Raw genomic sequence first — 23814 nt, 5'->3', positions numbered from 1 at the left:
GGGAAGTGGATTTAATCTGCGCCGCTGAATTCTAATAAGGATCCAAAAACCAAGAATGAAGAAAAATGGTTCAACGCGTTTCGAGGTCAATCTGACTCTTTCCTCAGGACAATGACTTTGAAACGCTTTGGCAATAAATCACTTTTCTTCATTCCTGCAAATTTGGATCCTTAAGGGGAATTCAGCAGCACAGATTAAATCCACTTCCCATGGTTACACGTGAAAGCTTTGCCTCTTAAAACCTCACTGGACAACACATTTCAGGTCATCTGCTTTTAGGCCCACACACTCTAACAGGCAGACCTTTGACTTAAGGCCTCTTCAGATTAAGCGACGCTGCAGCGATACCGACAACGATCCGGATCACTGCAGCGTCGCTGTTTGGTCGCTGGAGAGCTGTCACACAGACAGCTCTCCAGCGACCAACGATCCCGAAGTCCCCGGGTAACCAGGGTAAACATCGGGTTACTAAGCGCAGGGCCGCGCTTAGTAACCCGATGTTTACCCTGGTTACCAGTGTAAAAGTAAAAAAAACCAAACACTACATACTTACCTACCGCTGTCTGTCCCCGGCGCTCTGCTTCTCTGCACTCCTCCTGTACTGACTGTGAGCACAGCGGCCGGAAAGCAGAGCGGTGCATGGACCAGGGCTCATGCCACTGAACGCCTCGTCTCTTGTAGGTAGAATACTAATCCGACAACACAGGGTGAGGGTAAACAGTGTGACAATTATTTATTGAACCACCAACACACAATAGCATACAAAACAGTCCCAGTAATTACCCAAGATGGTGCAAAAATGCATTCTCACCCTTCCGCCGACTCGCCGTGATTAGAGCTGTTTCCAGGGCCGAGTACCCCCACAAGTGGCTTCCCTGCTTTTGGCCGGCACCCACAGTGAGAAGGCAGTGACAAGCTTAGGAAGATGACAGTTCATTGATGTATGAGGCCAGGTGACTTGATTGTCCCAACCTGGATTCTCTAAACGTCTTTGAGGGCTCAGTAATTGTCAATGAAGCAGCTTAAACTGCTTAAATCTTTCTACAAATCTGTCTGTAAAACTGCTAAAAATAATTGTCTTGCAATAGCTAATAATACTGTTACTCCTCATATATGCTCATGACGGCTTATTCTGAAAAGTCACCTGAAACTGGCAGCAGATCATGTTAGTACAATTGGTCATGCAGGGTGTAGCCTGTCATATTGTGTCAAGACTGTTAATGACCTGGTTGGCAAACCATATTGCATAGAACTTCCTTCTCTTCTCTCTTCCTTTATATAAATAGGGTTATCAGTCCGTTATAGTAATGGAGGTTTTTGCATCATGGGGTTCTTTGCCCGTAGCTGCCTCATGACATAGTAGTGCGTCACTGAATTAAAAATAAAGTGAACCATTATTTATAAATTTGACAGAAAAATGCAGGTGATTGCTGTCAGAATTTTGTGTTTCTCTGAATACGTTGCATGATGGTAGTAGCAAAAATATTAGGTTGCTATCTACTGGTAGATCTTCGAGCCGGAACTGGTAGGTCACAAAGCTGTTGTGTTGCTGTCTTCTACACAGAAATAGTAAACTACCCACTCAGTGTCTGTCACCATCTTTGTCCATTTTCAGGCTCATTGGCTAATAATTCCATTGATCACTGATCTGCACTTTATCAAACAGCAAGGGAAAGGATAGGGATATTACATTCATGTGTGAAGAGGTTACTCGAAGAGGTGTGGCTACTGCTGTGGGGGGCACTGGAGCATCTGATAAGGGCATGCAAAAAAATTTGCAGTTCTCTTTGCAGAGCACATGTACCTGTCCCTAGTAGACCACCTTTGGCCATATTCACATGTCTGTTTATCTTTTCCATTTAGAATAGACACATATAATAGATAACACATATTAGCATCCTGTGCATTCCTGTTTCAAATGGAAGCTGAGGGGCCCTACTGCTCTATAAGGAGTCCATCTGGTTTCGATTTCTTTATTTCCAAAAGAATGGACAGCAAATGGAAACCAGGCGGACCCCATATGAATTAGTGGGGCCCCTTTGCTTATGTTTGAAAAGGAATGCACACAATGCTAATTCCAGTTATCTCTTATTTTTATCTATTCTAAATCAAACACACTAACAGAAAAGATAAATGGACATGTGAACAGGTACCGTCACATTAAGCGACGCTGCAGCGATATAGACAACGATGCCGATCGCTGCAGCGTCGCTGTTTAGTCATTGTGTGGTCGCTGGAGAGCTATCACACAGACAGCTCTCCAGCGACCAACGATGCCGAAGTCCCCGGGTAACCAGGGTAAACATCGGGTTACTAAGCGCAGGGCCGCGCTCATTTAGTAACCCGAAGTTTACCCTGGTTACCATTGTAAATGTAAAAAAAAAAAAACACTACATACTTACATTCCGGTGTCTGTCGCATCCCCCGGCGTCAGCTTCCCTGCACTGTGTAAGCGCCGGATGTAAAGCAGAGCGGTGACATCACCGCTGTGCTCTGCTTTACGGCCGGCCGGCACTGACACAGTGCAGGGAAGCTGACGCCGGGGGACACGACAGACACCGGAATGTAAGTATGTAGTGTTTTTTTTTTTTTGACTGACTGGTTGGGTATCAAAAATAAGCAGGAACCCACACCGTTTATTAAATTATTTATTTAAATACTTTAAAAAAAAAAAAAAAAACGGTTTCGGGCCTCTACTTTTGATAACCAGCCTAAATAAAGCAGACAGCTGATGACTGTTTCCTGCAGCTGTCTGCTTTACCTGCACTTATCAAAAATAGGTGGGACCTCGTGTCGTTTTTTTTTAAACCATATTTATTTTAATTTTAGCATGCTACTGCGGCCAATCACAGCCCCATAACGGATGGCTGTGATAGGGCCAGAAGTGCCCACACCGAAAGAGCTTGTTGATTGGCTGCATAAATAGCCAATAGAATACATGTGGTAAAATATAAAATCTTTATTTAACTGCATATAGCATATCAAATATTTATAATTATAAGATAAAATTGAGCCGTTACAGTAAAACGGCGACTGATATGACAAAGAGCATATCAACAAGTAATACAGAATGATGTTTAGAAAGATACTGGTACAGGGGAGGACCTTGGTGCAGCCGCGCAGGGGCCCAAGATATAAGGGGACCCATTTACACCTCCAAAGCAGGTAGAATTGTGTATTAAGTTGAGCTGTTGAATTGCATATTTCTCATATATTGCTCTTACAGGGGCCCTTTTCTGTGTCCACCAGTGTACTGTAGATAAATGGTTGCTAACTGGTAATACTACAGTAGAGCAAATTTTGGAATAATAAATCATAAAAGTATTGCATAGTAATATAATGGATATATATATATATATATATATATATATATATATATGTATATATATATATATATGTATATATATATATATATATATATATATATATATATATATATATATATATATATATAATCCTTGACTATCCATCATCCACTTGACTACATTCCAGAGGTTTTCAGTGGGGTTCAGGTCTGGAGATTGGGCTGCCCATGACAGGGTTTTGATGTGGTGGTCTCTTAATTTTTGCCAGAGCTGTAGGTTAGTATTACCAGTGGGTAACCACTGGTTCTTTTATGGCATCATTCTACATTACCTGGTGATATGCACCATGTTATATGTGTTGCCATTCCACTGGAACGACACAAAATTATCATATAATATTTTCTATGCAGTAAAAAAAGTATTTGCTGTTTCACTGTGTGTATTCTGTTGGCCATTTATGCACATTTTCTTGTTGCTTTAAAGGCAATTTCTAGTGCTTAACATCCCTTTGCTCATGGTTTAACAATACACTGTTTTTACTTTTGCCGTGTTTTGAGTTGCGCTGATATAACATATACCTTTAAAAATAAATGTTTTGCCTCACAGGACAGCATGGGATCACAGCTGGTTCTGTCTGTGTACTCTTTTGTGTCTTCCCTGCCCAGGAGCTGTGATATGATCAGACCATGTTCCTGCACGGTCAGACACAGCCATTACACAGTACACAGCAGGGGCACATTTATAAGATTATCTCAGCACAGGGACATTTTATTTAATCACATCCAATTGTGGAAATTACTATTATTCCAAGATCTATTGATTAAAATTAATTAACTTTATACATGGGCATAACCCCTTTAAACACTACCGTATTTATCTGCAGTTGACCGTTGCCTTTATAATAATGTATATCCTCTAGTAAATGTCTTTAGCTCCCATTCTGCCAATAATACCTAAGCAGATCGGACATTTTTTCCCTGAATTCAGTCTTTGTTGATGCTTCTCACACTTTGTACATACTAATGCGGCAATAGACGGCTCCATGACGTGGCAGTACAGGACATGCTATTGCTTTGAATAGTCTGCCGTGACTGTCATCAGCTTTATCTTCACGCCATGTGAAAACTGTAACCTGTCTCCAATGTTTTCAGCCTGTTTCAGCATCTGCTGCACACGTGTTGGGTGAAGTCTGCAGAGAAAAACAGGAAGCTGCAATACCTCTGGTCCGTCTTTTTTTACATTATGGCAAGATTGTGCCTTTCATCAGCGCCATTGCCAACGCTGAAGTGAACAGAACACAGTAAGTAGCAATTTTATCATTGATAATGACTAATGTCCTAATCATGACCCAATCTGTGGGACCCCTGAGATCAGGACTTTGGAACCACCCCGCAGCCCCATCCTGAATGGAGCAGAGGTGCCCACATTCGGCCTCCGGTCTATTCATTGGACAGAAAAGAATTTGAGCATGCTCACCTCCTCTTCCTTCAAAACCGGGATATAGAGCTCTATTTTGGGGTCCCACAACTCAGATTGGTCGTTCCATCAGTGATCGGCAAGTTATTCCCTATCTTATGAATAAGGGATAACCTGTTATTATGGAAATCGTCCTTTATATGTGTGTTTTTTGTATTGGGGGTAAACTTTGGTAAAAAAAAAAAATATTTTAATTTTCAATTGTTAAAAATCTGTTGATCAGTCAGTAAATTCTGGTAAACATGTACCAGCCTGAGCCTTGGCGCATGTCGTCATTGTTCTAAGGTTAATAGGAATGTATCTGTAGAGATCAGGAAACTGGGTTATGAGTCAGTGCGATGTCACTTCAGTTGTACAAATGGCCCCCCATTATCCTCTTGTATTCCTTATATAACACAAACTGTCATCCGCTGTGAATTAGAGATATTCCTTTATACAAAGCATGAATCACATCCTTTATTACACATTTTGCATAACATGTAATTACCGGTATCTCTATAATTATTACCAGATCTATACTTTAGTGATAAAAAAAAAATCCTGAAAGACTGACTTCACAAAGATTATTCATGCCATAGTCCCGTTCAAGGGTTTAGATGATTAAATGTTGAAATTATGTTCTGAGTAACAGTAACATCACCTCAAGTGGCTATCTAGTCATTGGAGGAAGCCCAATTCTTTTATGGAATACAGTCATCGTTTCTGTTTTTCTTCTCTTCATCAGAGATCCAAATACCATTTTCCGCGGGAATTCATTGACCTCCAAATGCATTGATGAGACCATGAAACTAGCCGGAATGCATTATCTTCAAGTTACACTAAAGCCTATTATAGATGAGGTAACCCGGTGTGTGTGCGTGCGCGCATGCGGGCTTGTGTGTATATACTGTAAGGGCTCCTCATAAATAAGTACACCCCAATATATTTCTCAGAAATCCCTTCAGAATAAACACTTTCTATGTTATGGCAAACTAAAATATTGATTGCAAACAAGATTTGTTATTTTACACACCCAAAAAAACTGGGAAATTACAAATTGGAACCGTTGGCCCTTCAGACGGAGATGTCCACAGGAAAAAGAGACAGATCTGTGATGCTCATTGCTTCTCATGGGGTTTGACAAAGATGACCTGTTATAAAGCGTCTTACCAAACCCCTCACTCCCACCTTCGCTGGGGTGAGAGGGCGATCACTGATTAGATTCTATTCTCATCCAGTTCTAGCCCTCATTTCTGATCTGGGTCATATTTTTTCCCAGAAACCTCTTGGAGAATCAGTTTGGCCCTCATCGTACTGAACATTCCTGTTCTATACTTTACCACACATGAAATGATATATCCATAATTCAGAGAGATATTGAGCTCCTGTGGATTGCCCGCTACCAAAATGTTTGCAATTTTACCACCAGATGTGAATAGGCTCCCTGATCATGGACATGTCCATGGATTCTGTAAACTAGAATTATAATTAAAAAACAAAAACAAAAAAAAAAACACCTTGAAATATTGTTTTACCTTGTGCTCTCTGCAGTACAGACAGAACAGCTGCACTAGATGTACAGTAAGCATTGACTCTTCTGCTTTTAACACCTACAGTGTTTGCCAGGGAAAGCATATACACAACTGCTGACCCAAATATTTATTCAACATCGACAGTTGCCTGTTAATTACTCTGTATACACGCTCCATGTCTGCTCTTAATCGGATAACCTGCTTTAATTACCTGTTCACTGCTGGGGTTCAGGCAGGGATCCAGTGCTCCCAGCCTTTTAGAATAACTCCTAAGGCCTCTTTCACACTTCCGTTTTTTTACAATCAGTCACAATCCGTCAAAATGTTGAAAAGACGGATCCTGTGCAGATTGTAAAAAACTGATGCACTAGGTCTTTTTTTTTTTTTTACGGATCCGTGGAGGCTATGTGCACACGTTGTGTATGCGTCTTCGCCACGTTTGTCTGCTGCGAAAACGCATACACCACACAACCCAGGTTAAAAATAATTTAAAAAATAAAAAATCGTGATAGTCTTACGTTCCGGCATCCCCCACAGCCTTCCCAATGCTTGCGATGCTCCCATTCCCAGTGATGCCTTGAGAGACAATGACCTGTAATGACGTAGCAGTCTCGCCATCCGTCACAGTCCGTCGCTAATACAAGTCTATGAGAAAAAAGGTATCCAGCAGAAACAGCTGGATCCGTTTTTTTTTTCACAAAACGACGGATTGTGACGGAAACAAAAAGACGGAAGTGTGAAAGAGGCCTTACTCCTCTTATGACATACTCCTCTATATTGAAAGAGAACATGTCCTTGGTAGACTTTTTTATATACCGGTGTGTGTATATATAAAATATAATATATAGAAATAATTTATTTCACCAAGGGCCTATACATTCTCTTACAGCTCCACATATTTTGCGTTTCATGCCATTTTCTGGAGATTATCGTAAGAGTGCTGTGACCTATTCCCATAGTCTGCCGCCTTTCGTAGGCTAAGCTGTGTCTTCGTAGTGGCTCTTGAAGTACAACCACCAATATGTTTGCTTTTTGTAACAGACGTTGCAGCTTAACAGCAGCTGGAGAGAGCCGTAAGCTGCCGCCTCCTGCTTTATACAGATTTCCAGGAAAGAGCCACAGGAATTCTTTTCTCTTGACATTTAAAAAATTGGCTTCTTTTTTTCATTAAAAAAATAAATTTCTAAATCTATTTTTATCACTAGAAAGTTGTGGGTTTGGTGACATGGACAATAACTGCAGGCCGGGTTGCGGACACACCGCCAGTTTATTTTTTGCTATTCCCGTTCCATCCAGATAACACAGATTTTATACAGGAAGGTTTAATATGTCTTGTGACGCTCCAGGCAGCTGTTTAACCATCTGAACTGACCCGACTGTGAATGTCACTAATTATAGCTGTTTATCAGAAAGCAGCATTAACACATCATGTGCTGCGCGCACATCCTTCGATCACCTAGTGTGCTGCTGGATGACGTGATCACAGCTCCACGTACTGATAGATGCCACCTGGAAAAATAAAATATGCAAATCGGCTCTTTTATTGCATGAATAAAGCTGTTTTCCAAGTATGTGCGTTACATGTAAGACTTCATACTCAGGTGGTCTCTTTAAGGAGAACCAGTATTCCCCCTTTACTGGCCCAATAATGACACATCTGTATGAGCAATGCATTGCCAAGCCCCAGAGTGCTGCTTTGTAACAGTCAGAGCCCAAAAAAAAGGAACTCAAACTCCATTGTAAATAACTAGTTTGTGGAAAACTTTAGTTTTATAGTTTTTGGTTCATTTGTTTTATTTTTCTTTGTTAAAGATGATATGGAAATGGCTAATAATCCCTTCTTTATAAGATATGTGGCAGTGTCACATCCAGTCACCCAGCTGGTGGTTACACCCTGCTTGTATCTCCTTTCAGACCATCTCTGGTCAACCTGAGACCATAATCTTCTGGGACACTGACTTATCAACAAGTAACCGCACATTTCCTTTCACAGTGACTCAGCCCCAACAATCTGTGAGGCCCATCAGTCTACAGGGAGTTCAGCTGTAGAGGAACACAAGATTCTTGCGCCCTCCGGAGGATAAAGATTGCTAAGTACTGACGTTTCTCAGTATTCTGGTTTTTGTGTTCCCTAGATCTGTGAGTTCCATAAACCCTGTGAGATTGATCCTGTGAAGCTGAAAGATGGTGAAAACTTAGAAACGAACAAGGTAAGAAAAAATGTATTTATTCTTATGATACAGTATATAGAGATTCAAATACAAATTGTCTAATATCAGACATTTCCACCTTAGTAAATATACCAGCAACTGTTTTGGGGTTTTGGCATATCTTTTAGAAACCAGTTTTTCAGCCTGAATGTCAATGGTGTTTTAAAGGGAATCTGTGAGTAGGATCAACCCTTCTAAGCCGTCTATATGGGCTTGTAGGTCATAGAAAAATGAATAAAATGATACCTTGATATCTGCGATCCAATACCTTATTTCACGGGAATCCACCTTTTTCTTCTATGTAATTGTGCTATTATGATCTATGGGCCAGACACTGATCTCCCTGAGACTTGTAATGACTGACACTTTGCTCTCATCACATACAGCTCTGCAGTGAGAACACAATACAGCAGAGCCTACCCAGTGCAGCAGAGCTAACGCAGAACTGCAGAAGTGAAGTTTGTCTCAATGCAAAAACATTTGCAGGTGTCCTCTCACAGTGCTTCAGCTTCTATCTCACAGGCTGACCGTGTGGGCAGAGGGCAGGACAGCAGAGCTGACAGCACTTAGAGAAGAAAACTAAATGTGCTTGTTTGTAATGAGACAAGATTCAGCTCTGCTGTACTATACTGATTGTAGTTAGGCACATCCCTGCAGCAGAGCTGACAGTACTATGAGAGGACAAGTGTAACTGCAAGTGTGTGTAATGAGATAAAGTTCACTTCTGTAGCGTTCTGCTATCACTGCAGAGCTGTGTGTGATTATTAGAACAAAGTGTCCCATCATTCCTTGGTTCACACTGGTAGGATCTCCTTTTCTTTTCAAAATAAGCTGTGTTCGGCCCATAGATTTAACAGGTCATTTACATGTAAGAAAAACGTGGATGTCTCTGGAATACAATATAAAATCGCAGATATCAAGGTTTAATTTTAAACAGCTTCCTGTGACCTATATGCCCATATAGATTGCTTAGGAGGAGGGTTAATCCTACTGATAGATTCCCTTTAACTTCAGCTTCCTGTGTAACCCCTACATTTCCTGAATATAAGCACTGCACTTTCTTGGGTTCTAAACCAAGGCAAATGTGCTCCCCACTGAACCACCTCAAAGGCTAATATTTACATAAAGTGACTGTCGTGCCATGCTTCTATGACTTGCCCCATTTAAAAAAATGGAGAGATAAATTTCTTGTTTTTCCTGTTTATGTAGTTATCTTTATTACAGATAGATATTCTTACAGTTTTCTACTGTCAATGCAGATGTGAACCACCATTAAAGTAGTTGGGGGGAGCAAAAATCCTTCCAGGATACATGTTTTTAGAAAGACCCTTTAGTTTATTTAATAAAATAAAGTTGAGACCGCACTCCAGCAAATCCAGAAGAACAAGTTGCTTGAATCACACATTCTTTTTTGGATGTGCTGTAGTTCTGTCTCAATTTTTGTTATGTATGTTTTGGTTTTTTCCCCCTTAATCTTAGATTCTGAATATACAACCACTAAGTATACCATAAATGCAACAAATAATCACTAGCAACATGTACTAACAATGCTGAGAACCATTAACAAATAGTGACCTGTAAACCTGTAGAATCACTGGCCCTATTAATTATTTTCTTTTTTGTTGTTTTTTCTGTTTTTTTGGAAAGTTCGCGTTCCATTTTTGTCTTGTGTATTAATTGCAGGTTTTTGTGCCAAATTCTTCAAACTGGCGCATTCCATTCATGAATTTGTCAGAAAGTAAAAATTGGTCTTTTTTTTTCCTGTCTTGAAAAGTGTTTGTGATATGTGGTCTGCAGAGAACAGCGCTGCCCTCCAAGTGACGTCACTTGTGGAGTCGGTGCTGCTCTCTGCACGACTGCTATTTTTACAACGCGCACTGACAATGCGCTCTCCTGACATCTCGTTAATTCTGATCAGAGCCGGCGAGAGAGCGCACTGTCACTTTGCATATTGCAGTGACAAGAATCTACTGTGCAAATTTCCTCTTCAGAGAGGAAGAGGACTAAAACTCTAGTGCCACTTATTGGAAGTAGCAATCCTTAAAGTCAATATTGACCCTTTTGCGAGCCTTGCAATATGACTTGGCATAAAAGCCAAACCAGAATCTTGAGAATGACTTAAATCCTAAGTCATATGGCAAGGCTCGTTACAGGGTCTCAATAGAACAAGGACTACCTCAACCCTTGAAACGGAGGTAATTAATGACACTTTGTTTCAGGGAGGGGACAGAGGCTGCGGCAGTGACATCAGCCTCTCCCCCTGGTGACACTTCATTTGAGTATCCCAGCATGCACTGGGATTCTCCAAAAAAAGTGTTATTAAAAAGGAAGTATTAGAAAACAAAATAAGAAAAAAAAAGTGTAGAGCTGGAATGATGAGGAATTTTTAATTAAAGTATTAGAAAATAGATTTGATTATGGCATTAAATAGATTGGGATTTTTTTATTATGAGAAAAATGTGTTTCAGAGCACCCCTTTAAGTATAGGAGTGTAATAGCTGTTATAACACAGGACAAATATCTATAGCGCTTCTCACCAGGTGGAAGCATACTTGGGTTTATTGTTCTATGATTAAAATTCTGTCAATTTCAACAAACATTTTTGCATTGTTTTTTAATAGGAAAACTTGAAGAATTATGTAGACCAGATTTTTAATGTCATCACAAAATCAGGAGTCAGTTGTCCGACTGTTATGTGTGACATCTTTTTCTCTCTAAGAGAGTCTGCTGCCAAGCGTTTCCAAGGTAAGTAGATACTTGAATTATCGCTAATCCTTTTTCTTGATATTTTAACCTTATGGATGATTTTTTTTCTTCTTATGAATATGTGAGACTAATGAAGCGTTAGCATTGATTATCAGGGTTATCACACTCTGAGAGCTTACTGTACGACAGGTCCACATTCATGCATTGCCAGGTTTCTGAGAAGCGCGTGGTTTCAAGCCCATGTCAATGTATTTCCTGAGTGTTCTTACCAGAATGCCAATAAAGTCACAGAAGGAGTTCATGATGTAGAATAAAAATCCTACTCGGTTATTCTCCACACCTAGCCACACAAATCCAGTTCTTCAATCTGTCCATCCTTTGTTTCTACCTTACGAGGCAAATTCTTTGTGGTGAAATCAAGAGAAAGGCAAAATAACAACCTTGTATGTACTGCTTGTACAGCCTCCCCAGCTGACGGAAAATATGCTCCTTCTGAATCGTGCTGATCATATGCCTGTATTAAAGTGCAGACTCGCTAGAAATTATTGTTGTCTTTGTAATGGAACCAAAGAGCCGGGCGTTTCACATGCTGGTAGCAGACATTGGGTTCATTAACTCTTCAAGCTCCTCTTTCTTGGTAGCACATGCTTTGATCTGCAACTAGGTCTTACACAAGTTATGGTTTCCTTGTCAAGTCACATCAAACTAGTGTTTAAAATGTCTCTCAATGGAAAATTGGACTTTCTGGTGTCTTTATGGGTTACACAGCGTAAGCCGAAAACTAGCCCAACCACAGTTTAATAAATGAGCCAATGAGCATACCACCCAGCTTATTAAATGTGCTTCATAATGGCCATCGTGTGCACATGGACTATATAAAACTGTATTTTAAAGGGAATCTGTCAGTAGATCAACCCTCCTAAGCTGTGTATATGGATATGTAGGTCGTAGGAAGCTGAATAAAATAATACCTTGTCATGTAATCTAATGTCTTATTCCAGAGAAATCCACGTTTTTCTTATATGTAAAGTACTCTATGTACTCTGATAGTTACAAGTCTAATTCATGTGAAAAAAAAAAAATAGTTCCAGATACCAGATAACCCCTTTTTAGTTTATTCTAAGCTGATTTTACATACGAGCTGCTGGATGAAACTCCCAACTCTCCCATACATATGAGCACTCTGGCCATGTGTTGGTGTATGTTAAACACTGGGACAGGAAAAAGCTGCCTCTGGCAGCAGCTTATTGTCCTTGAAAGCAAAAGAATTGGGTATAGAAATTTCTAATTTCCAGATCCTTCTCAGTCTTTCGGGAAACTCCCGTCACATCAAAATCATTGTCCAGTTCTGCCAAAATCCGTGAGTTCTGCCAACTAACATATAAAGTTTATAAATTAAACATTTTGTAGTAAAAGGGTTGTCTAATGTTTCTTCAGGAGCACACCGGTCTTCTGCCTCTTGGCTTGCTGAGGGTGGTGCGCTACTAAAGATTGTCAGTTCAGGACGATGGTCTGCTTACGGTGCTCGTCTGAACTGTGCCTTCTCCCATGATGCATGTAAAGGCAGCATAGGAGGAGTGGAGGGGCACTGAATCTGGCTGGATCCAGCAAACAGCTGGAAGTGCACAGCGTGTAAGCCTAGAAAACCTGACACTTGCGATAGACTGCAGATGGAGTCAGTATCCTATGCAACAAGTAGTAAACTCGAGAATGGAGAGGATTTTTACAATCGTAAGCTGTCAATTGGCAAGTTGCTTATTTTTACAAACACTTTGTAATTTTGCCCATTTATGAAGTTGAGACAACCTCTATAAGGAATGTTGTTCTTGTTTTAATACATATTTTTTAGAACTAACTTCTGGTAGGTCCTCATTGTCACTTGTTGTCATTCATGGTGTATCTGAGGTAACTTGTTCAATCTTTCAGCATATTGAATTATTATGTATAGAAACAAATAAGTCCGCAACAAAATTGGAGAGCCGTGACAAATTCCTTTATTTAAACAAAAATACTTGAGTATCAGATAACAATAGTCAATCCAGAATCCACCTCTGTTTCCATTAGAGGAGTATCTTTCCTGCAGTGAACACCACCATTTTCCCTTATATATCAAAACTGAGTTACCAAGAACTGCACGTAAGGAGCAAGATTTGTGAATACCACAGAAGACCCCTACAGAATTGGTCTGTGCTTTTAGAACACCAGTGTGATAAAATGCCTCTAACTTCTGAGCCATAGACAGAACATGACCTGCTATCTTGTTTGGAATCGATCTTCTAAAGTCATGATGAATTTGAGCCAACACAGCAGCAATAACATCCACCCACCCAATCCCCTAAATAAGATTATGGCCCTTTCCAGCCCAATGAACTGAGGCAGAGATGGTTGAATGGATGGATAGGATCCATGAACTTCATAGCACATCCAGATAATATGAATTAAAGTAAGTTTATTCTATGGTGACGTTTCATCCTACACACTGCAGCTTGAAAAACAGCCCCAATGTGAATTCTGAAATGCCGCAATTGTGAATAAACTTGCTTAAGTTAGAACTGATAGTGTTGATAAGTTGTTGGAATATACTTAAAAGAATCCACAATCGGGATTTCTTGTACACCATTACTATGGACTAGCAGCGTGCTGGTCTTTGCTATTTAGATGGATAGATGTTAAAGGGGTTTTCCAATGATAAATCTTCCAGAGCACACATCTCCTCTTCCTCCCAGCTTCTTGGTTGCCAGTGGTGGTCCGTTCTAGACGGTTCAGTTCAGATTAGTGGTACTCCTACGGTCTATACAGAGAGCCCTCCCAGACTACTAGCAAGGGAAACTTTGTCCGTACAGCACGGGAGAAGCACAGGGTCACTGAGACTGGTCAGATCCGGCAATCCGGCCCGCTGCAGAGTGGGGCAAGGAGGATATGAAAGAATGCTGAGCGAGCGTGCTCGTGTGCTGAGTGTCTTCGGCATGCTCGAAAAATATGCCTATCAAACATGCAATCCCTTCATGTGTTGCGCTGTTAAACAGCCATAAGACATGCAGCCGCTGAGGCTCAAACATATTTTTCCAACATGCAGAAGATACTCGGCACACGAACATGCTCGGGTAACACCTTATCACTAATATGAAAGCATAGAGCTATCCAGCTATCCGGAGCCCGCAAACTGCCCTCTAACAAACTGTAAGCTATGAATGCAAAAATTCCTTTATTCTTTAGAGCAGAAGGATTTTTTTTCGAAGAGGTTAATTGTAAAGTTTCTTGTTTAAACAAATGAACCCATTTAAGAACTTAAGACCACATCATTATACAATTATGATATCTGTCTATCTAAGGAGAACTAGCACAATGTTTTAGATATACCGTATGTTTATTTACATAATATAAGGTGTAAGGATATGTTCTCACTGGATTTTTTGTAAGTGGGTTTTTCTAAAAAAAAAAAAAAAAAAAAATCATTATTCTGTATGGGTGGTGTTGTTTTGCTTCCAGTTGATTCAACAGGCAAATTTGGAGTGTTTTCTACAGTTCAAAAAAATAATTGACCTGATTTGTCAACACTAGAAAAAAGTTTTGGGGAAAAAAAGCTTATTTTCTTTTTAAGCTCAGGTCGATGTATTACAGTGCAAAATGTGGATGTTCAGTCTTTTCTTTCCTATTGTCACTTTTTTTTTTTAACTGTGTGTTCTGTTTCTCAGACGACCCTGATGTAAGATATACCGCTGTGAGCAGCTTCATTTTCCTGCGGTTCTTTGCACCTGCCATCCTGTCTCCTAACCTTTTCCAGCTCAGTCCTCACCACCCAGTAAGTGCCTTGAAAGACCCTTGTTAGCTTCAGCAAAGTGTCAGAGAACTGATTGAGTGCATCTCCTGCCGTGCACAAGGAACATGCTGTGCCAGACTTCAGTTTTGATGTGGGGGACGCATTACAAGTGACAGCCTCTAGGAAAACAGTCTGATGTACATTATACTTTTGCATTTACAATCTAGTTCTATACAGGTTACTTTGAAGCATGTTTTATGAAATATCTCCTTTTTTTATCGTTTGTGACATTGTCCTTTCCTCTATAAACACCATTACACCGATTCATTAAGGCTGAGATTTTGTACGGCAGCCTTAATGAAGGGTGCGCTGGATTGAGATGCACCAAATTTATTAAGAGGTACCTCCGCCAGAAATGTTACACCAGCCAGGGACTGGGGTACCTTTCTTGCATAATTTATGCCACTTTTGTGGACCAAAGTATGGTTAAGTTGACCGTTGAGATTCGCCATGCTCCTGTTTTCCCCAGGCCTGCCCACCTTAGCAGAGCTGGCCTGAACTGACATAAAAACGCCAAAAGTCAGAAACTCCATGATGAATTTGGGCCAAGGACTTCTAGTTTCAGATGTTAGAAAGAAAAGGAAATCCCCTTTATCGTACTGGTCATGTTTTGGATGTCCCAGGTTTTTCTCTTTTTACATTCTAATATATTGATTATATTAATACAGAACAGTCTCCTGTACAAGAGTGAGCAAATCAATTTGCAGTAGACTGATTAAGAACCAGAATAGTTTAAGTAAAGCAGAGGTCGGGAACCTCAGGCCCCAGGGCCATTTACGGCCCTCGATGACCTTTTATCAGGCCCCCGAGCAGATTCTCAGGGACCGCATTCTTGAGTAAGGAGCTGTATTTTGATAGCCACCAGCTCATTAATTTCTTCTTGCTCTGTTAGCATACACATGCAGTCTTCACTACTGAACACTGAAGGGCATGCAATGAAAGATTACGTCTTTAAACCAGTGCCAGATTCATGATGTACTTTGTGGAAGGAGTTTGTACGGCCCCCGAAGGATGGTATAAATATCCAAATGGCCCTTCGCAGAAAAAAGATTCCCCACCCCTGACGTAAAGGGATATTTCCATGAACTAATGGCTGCCATCCTCCTTCCTGAGCATAAAGGGGTTACATCCCTGCTTTAGCATAGCCTTCTCTTGTAAATGATCCCGTCACAGTGGGTTAGAGATGGAGAATTATAGGGCTACACTGGCAATGTATTCCCTTCATTTCAGGATCAACAGGGCACTGAGGTTGCCGACCCAATCGCAAAATGAAGACTTATCCCAACAATGTCCTATCGGTTTATATGATCGGAAAACCCTTCAAAGCAGCCTGTAATACAGTGGAAAAATAATTTTTCAGTCATTTGACAGTATTGTAAAGTGTTATGATGTTGCTAAAAAAAGGGGGAGTACAAAGCAAATTGTATTACAACTAAAAATTCATGAAAAAGTTAATTAGCATATAATTGTTCTGAAGCAAAATAACATATTGTAGGAACTTTATAATACATGATTAACAAATATAAGTGCAGTACACAGTTAGGGGCTTGCATCGAGACCTATTATTGGCTCTTCCAGTACTTTTGACATAATGAATGACATAGTCTTACAACCTTTCAAAGAAAATATGTATGAAGATGTTTCGGCTATTAATGTGTAAAAAAAAAAGAGGCCACTGCAGGCCATTTCTATAAATTCTTAAAAGTTAATATTTCAGAATAGCACATAAAAACTCTTCTTGTGATCTGTTGTGCAGCAGAGTTTTAAACATATTAGATAACCTTGGCTCCTCAGTGTATGGGATGATTGATATATATATACAGTGGGGCAAAAAAGTATTTAGTCAGTCAGCAATAGTGCAAGTTCCACCACTTAAAAAGATGAGAGGCGTCTGTAATTTACATCATAGGTAGACCTCAACTATGGGAGACAAACTGAGAAAAAAAAATCCAGAAAATCACATTGTCTGTTTTTTTATCATTTTATTTGCATATTATGGTGGAAAATAAGTATTTGGTCAGAAACAAACAATCAAGATTTCTGGCTCTCACAGACCTGTAACTTCTTCTTTAAGAGTCTCCTCTTTCCTCCACTCATTACCTGTAGTAATGGCACCTGTTTAAACTTGTTATCAGTATAAAAAGACACCTGTGCATACCCTCAAACAGTCTGACTCCAAACTCCACTATGGTGAAGACCAAAGAGCTGTCAAAGGACATCAGAAACAAAATTGTAGCCCTGCACCAGGCTGGGAAGACTGAATCTGCAATAGCCAACCAGCTTGGAGTGAAGAAATCAACAGTGGGAGCAATAATTAGAAAATGGAAGACATACAAGACCACTGATAATCTCCCTCGATCTGGGGCTCCACGCAAAATCCCACCCCGTGGGGCCAGAATGATCACAAGAACGGTGAGCAAAAATCCCAGAACCACGCAGGGGGACCTAGTGAATGAACTGCAGAGAGCTGGGACCAATGTAACAAGGCTTACCATAAGTAACACACTACGCCACCATGGACTCAGATCCTGCAGTGCCAGACGTGTCCCACTGCTTAAGCCAGTACATGTCCGGGCCCGTCTGAAGTTTGCTAGAGAGCATTTGGATGATCCAGAGGAGTTTTGGGAGAATGTCCTATGGTCTGATGAAACCAAACTGAAACTGTTTGGTAGAAACACAACTTGTCGTGTTTGGAGGAAAAAGAATACTGAGTTGCATCCATCATACACCATACCTACTGTAAAGCATGGTGGTGGAAACATCATGCTTTGGGGCTGTTTCTCTGCAAAGGGGCCAGGACGACTGATCCGGGTACATAAAAGAATGAATGGGGCCATGTATCGTGAGATTTTGAGTGCAAACCTCCTTCCATCAGCAAGGGCATTGAAGATGAAACGTGGCTGCGTCTTTCAACATGGCAATGATCCAAAGCACACCGCCAGGGCAACGAAGGAGTGGCTTCGTAAGAAGCATTTCAAGGTCCTGGAGTGGCCTAGCCAGTCTCCAGATCTCAACCCTATAGAAAACCTTTGGAGGGAGTTGAAAGTCCGTGTTGTCAAGCGAAAAGCCAAAAAAATCACTGCTCTAGAGGAGATCTGCATGGAGGAATGGGCCAACATACCAACAACAGTGTGTGGCAACCTTGTGAAGACTTACAGAAAACGTTTGACCTCTGTCATTGCCAACAAAGGATATATTACAAAGTATTGAGATGAAATTTTGTTTCTGACCAAATACTTATTTTCCACCATAATATGCAAATAAAATGTTAAAAAAACAGACAATGTGATTTTCTGGATTTTTTTTTCTCAGTTTGTCTCCCATAGTTGAGGTCTACCTATGATGTAAATTACAGACGCCTCTCATCTTTTTAAGTGGTGGAACTTGCACTATTGCTGACTGACTAAATACTTTTTTGCCCCACTGTATATATATATTATGTGTGTGTAAATATAAATAGATAGAAGTATTTAATACACTGACGATTATTTTGCAAGTTTTCCTATCCACAGAGAACGGAGCGGTCTGTAATTTTTGGTCGTAACTACACGTCAACTGTGAGAGACCGAAATCTAAAATACAAAAACAGAAAATCTCATTGTATGATTCTTAAATAATTAAATTGCATTTTATTGTATGAAATAAGTATTTGATCACCTACCAACCAGCAAGAATTCTGGCTCTAAAAGACTTGTTAGTATTTCTTTAAGAAGCCCTCCTACTCTGCACTCATTACCTGTGTTAATTGCACCTGTTTGAACTCGCTGCTTGTATAACAGACAACTGTCCACACACTTAATCAAGCACACTCTAACCTCTCCACCATGGCCAAGACCAAAAAGCTGTCTAAGGGCATCAGGGACAAAATTGTAAACCTGCACACGGCTCGTATGGGCTACAGGACAATAGGCAAGCAGCTTGGTGAGAAGGTTACAGCTGTTGGTGCAATTATTAGAAAATGGAAGAAACACAAGATGACTGTCAATCTTCCTTGATCTGGAGCCCCATGCAAGATCTCGCCTCGTGGGGTAAGGATGATTCTAAGAAAGGTAAGGAATTATCCCAGAGCTACGCGGGAGGACCTGGTCAGTGACCTGAAGAGAGCTGGGGACTACAGTCTCAAACATTACCGTTAGTAACACCGCACGCCATCATGGATTAAAATCAATCAGGGCACTCAAGGTCCCCATGCTTACGCCAGCACATGTCCAGGCCTGTTTGAAGTTTGCCAATGACCATCTGGGTGATCCAGAAGAGATATGGGAGAAGATCATGTGGTCAGATGAGACCAAAATAGAACTTTTTGGTATCTAGCAACTCCACTCGCCCTGCTTGGAGGAAAAAGTAGGATGAGTACAACATCAAGAGCACCACCCATACCGTGAAGCATTGTGGGGGAAACACCTTACTTTTCTGCATAGGGGACAGGACGACCGCTCAATATTAAAGGAAAGATAGAAGGGGTCATGTATTGAGATTTTGGCCAACAACCTCCTTTCCCGTGGCTATGTCTTCCAGCATGACAATGACTCGAAACACACAGCCAGAAAAGTTAAGGAGTGGCTCTGTAAGAAGCATTTCAAGGTCTTGGAATGGCCTAGCCAGCAACAGCCCTTAAACTTGAAAGATCTGGAGAAGATCTGTAGGGAGGAGTGGGCCAAAATCCCTGCTGCAGTGTGTGCAAACTTGGTCAAGAGATACAGGAAACATCTGACCTCTGTAATTACAAACAAAGGTTTCTGTACCAAATATTAATTTGTTTTTCTATTATTATTATTATTAACAATAATTATTTATATATCATACAATTTATTTATTTTAGATTCTGTCTTGCACAATTGAAGTGTACCAAGATAAAAATTGCAGACCTCTCCATTCTTTGTAGGTGGGAAAACTTGCAAAATCGGCAATGTATGAAATACTTATTTTCCCCACGGTTTATAGTATGTATATTGTATGTAAGTGTGGAATAGTATTATGTAGGCTGGTTATTTCAGGACTTGTTGCATGCATATATTTGGGGGGGGGGGGGGGCCTGTGCCCGTGGAGGAGGTTAGTAGATTATTCAGTCTGAACCTTCATGTCTGGACATATTTGTTGGTTTTATTTAGTTCTCAGTTGCATCACAGTAATCGACTTGTTAATATACACATATTAGCGTTTGTTTATGACCATATGGTTATGCTGGTACATCATGAATCAGTCTTAATGAATGAGACATTCTGCAGCAGCTGCTCATATGAGCGTTACATTAGGAGGGCACGACTATGAACTAATGCTATAATTGGAGATATCTGACTGTGGCGTATTGCAAATGAATGTATACCGTAATATGTTCTCCACTGAGCTCTTGCCTCATTTACCACATAATGGTATAAGTATCCTTATCCGATTTAATTATTTAGTAATATATTGGATTTATTAGTATACTGTTGACCATATTCTATGGGGAGATTTTCAAATAGCACGTTGTTATTCAGAATCTTAATTTTTTTTTCACATACTGCATGGTTTTAGTAGTACATTTGTATGTCTAAAAAATGTCCACCCTTTGTATTTACATTTATTTTCTCATCCCAATGCATTTAACATGAAGTTATTTAGCTATTTTTTTACCAGCCTGTTTTGTATGGCCATGAGATGTGTGTGTCATTACATAGGGTGTACTAGAAATGGAAAGCTCATGGATTTACCAGTGGCAGATATACCACAGCTCTGTGGGAAATGTAGCCCTTTGTCATGTTTAAAATGTGATCAATGACATTAACTAAGAAGTATCGTTTCTCTTTGGATATCGGTCGGGCGTCTATCACACAGCCAAGCCAGATATTCAGTTTGCACTGACAAGGGGCAGTACCCCGAAACTGTGTCTGCAAATTGAGATTCTGGTTTGGCTATTATTCTAAGTCATGTGACGAGGCTCGTTAAAGGGTCGACATTGACTTGTAGGATTGCTACCTTCCAATAGGTGGCACTAGAGTTCTAGTTCTCTTCCTCACCGAAGAGACAATTTGCATAATGACTTTAACTGTTTCACACAGGACCCACAGACTTCTAGAACGTTGACCCTCATCTCCAAGACTATACAGACATTAGGCAGCTTATCCAAGTCAAAATCTGTAAGTATTTCTACTGTGAACACCTGATGATAGAACCAACAAAAGTGTATGGAAAATGGTAGATTTGATCAATACTGCTTTGTGTTTTCACGACATGATCACCATGTAAGTTGAGAGCATTGGGCTTCCTGCCCACTGATATGGTTTGTTTATAGGCATACTACGCAGCTGAATACTTGGTCTTGCCAATAATGAACATTTATTGATGTATTTCTAAGTTTTCAGTGCGTCATTTTTCTGTGGTTAGCTTGTTTATTACTAGCTCACTACGAAACCACCCTCAACAACATTAATCTTCTACTCTTGAAAAAACGTTATTTCATGCAATGGAGAATGTATCGCCACCGTTTATTTTAACAGCTCTTTCCCAATAGAGTCATTATTTATGCTGCTTTTACCAAAGAGTGAGCATCTGATTGTCCTCAAAGGAGTACATCCAAGGGCATGGTACTGGCAGTTGTGCAACAGAATCAAGCCTTGGCATTTCTTTCCTTCTCTTTTTTTTTTTTAAGGATGGGGTGAGAGTGTGAGTCACAGGAAATATCTACGGTAATTCTTTTAAGCAGTTCACAGATTCAGTCTCACTCTCTAATAATCTAAACTTCAGTCTAAGACCTGCTAATATTTCATTGAGACAGTAAGGATTTGTTTCAGGAAGTGCTGTATATCTAAGCATGAATGATTGATTTTCTTGCACTCAGTAGATGAGAAGCCGCACAACTAGTCCTTCCACTTTACCACCTGTAATGCCAAAGCTTTTATGTAGCAGACTTTTCTTAGCTGATTCAAACTCTAATTTTGATTCAGAAATATTGTAGTCATCATAATATCCATTAGTACAGTTAATAAGTTTCCAGTATTATATGGTAACCTGTAATTTCCTATTAGATAGATAGCTCCTGCATCAAGGAAGCATTGTTTGCAGAGTGTCTCTTTAAATTACAAGTAATTGGTTTTCACTGTCTTATAAAATTTGAATTATGGCACCAATTTACTTTTAAGCAGAGCTGTGAAGTCGGTAAGCCAAACCTCCTACTCAGACTCCTCAATTTCTCTGACTCGGACTACCCCATATTTGGCTCATGTTTAAGTGATTTACTGTAGTAAAGTGGTTACATCAGGTTTTTAATCACCATTATGATACAATAATAAAGCTGTTTAGACAGAACATAAAATATATTTATTGGAATACACCTTTAGAACACAAAAAAATTTAAGAAATTGTAAATCTGCAAGACACCATGCAGTAAGTGGGGAAAAAAGTTTTCAGCAAAAATGTACTGAATAACATTTTTACAGTCTATGAATTTGTTCTGAGAAATAGTATCGCCTCCATCAGATCCTGCTTCATAGATGACCTCAAATCTGACCTAATTATTTTAATGCTAGAGAGCAACCTCTCTACACTAACTTGGGTTGGAGGCAAAGCGGTAACTACATGGGCGACATCTCTAAAAATTTCAGCGTATATAGGAATTGCCTCCTGCACAGTCAGTTTTGATGAACGGTTGAACTCTTCTACTTCTTTGAGAGCAAGTGAAAAATTTTGCCGAAATTTGGTCAGTCTGTTTGATATGGGAGTAGAATCTTTTTCCCTGCGGCAAGCTTTTCCTGCTCCATGTCGTCCAAATACTTCTCAAAATTAAACTCCTCATCTGATGAGGCTTGAAGATATGGTAGCAAGTAGCACTGGCAAGTCCCAAGTCCTCTTGCTCTTGGTAGTCCTGTAGCCCACTCATCTTGACTTGCTACTCCAGTCAGAGCTTTTTTTCCTTTAGAAAGCTGTTGATCATCCAGCAATATACGATAACTTGGGTCCACTGTTGTGAATTCTGAGGTCAAGCTCCCTCCTGTGGTCATGAGCGGTACTTCGGCTGGTTCTGTCTAGGAGCTTCCTCTGGTGGATGTGAGTGGGGCTGCGGCTTCTGAGTTTCCTTCCTCAGGTGACGAGGTTAAGTCGTTAGGTGCTGCTCTATTTAACTCCACCTAGTTCTTTGTTCCTGGCCTCCAGTCAATGTTCCAGTATTGGTTTTGCTCTCTCCTGGATCGTTCTTGTGGCCTGTCTGCCCTGCATAAGCTAAGTTCTGCTTGTGTTACTTTTGTTTGCTATTTTTTCTGTCCAGCTTGCTTTATTGGTTTGTCTTGCTTGCTGGAAGCTCTGGGACGCAGAGGAAGCACCTCCGTACCGTTAGTCGGTGCGGAGGGTCTTTTTGCGCCCTCTGCGTGGTTGTTTGTAGGTTTTTGTGCTGACCGCAAAGCTATCTTTCCTATCCTCGGTCTATTTAGTAAGTCAGGCCTCACCTTGCTAAAATCTGTTTCATCTCTGTGTTTGTGTTTTCATCTTTGCTCACAGTCATTATATGTGGGGGGCTGCCTTTTCCTTTGGGGAATTTCTCTGAGGCAAGGTAGGCTTATTTTTCTATCTTCAGGGCTAGCTAGTTTCTCAGGCTGTGCCGAGTTGCATAGGGAGCGTTAAGAGCAATCCACGGCTACCTCTAGTGTGGTGTGATAGGATTAGGGATTGCGGTCAGCAGAGTTCCCACGTCTCAGAGCTCGTCCTATGTGATTAGCAACTATCAGGTCATTTTCTGTGCTCGTAACCACCAGGTTCATTGGGGTTCTGAATCGCCTGTTCATAACAGTCCACATAAACAGCTGCCAGAAGAA

At 40.4% G+C, this 23814-nt stretch overlaps 1 protein-coding gene across 1 annotated transcript in view; it reads left to right on the top strand.

Moving 5' to 3' along the window:
• The window catches only part of RASA3 (RAS p21 protein activator 3), a 278927-nt gene that overhangs the window by 228428 nt on the left and 26685 nt on the right, over nucleotides 1-23814 (top strand). The window contains exons 11-16 of the mRNA XM_069757531.1: nucleotides 4457-4605; nucleotides 5506-5620; nucleotides 8428-8502; nucleotides 11124-11247; nucleotides 14904-15010; nucleotides 21070-21147. Coding sequence (XP_069613632.1) covers nucleotides 4457-4605; nucleotides 5506-5620; nucleotides 8428-8502; nucleotides 11124-11247; nucleotides 14904-15010; nucleotides 21070-21147 — 648 coding nt within the window. The remainder of the gene's footprint in view (nucleotides 1-4456; nucleotides 4606-5505; nucleotides 5621-8427; nucleotides 8503-11123; nucleotides 11248-14903; nucleotides 15011-21069; nucleotides 21148-23814) is intronic.

This window comes from Ranitomeya imitator, chromosome 3 (assembly GCF_032444005.1).
Source record: "Ranitomeya imitator isolate aRanImi1 chromosome 3, aRanImi1.pri, whole genome shotgun sequence".
Classification (NCBI taxonomy): domain Eukaryota; kingdom Metazoa; phylum Chordata; class Amphibia; order Anura; family Dendrobatidae; genus Ranitomeya; species Ranitomeya imitator.
This window is presented reverse-complemented; position numbering and strand designations above follow the sequence as displayed.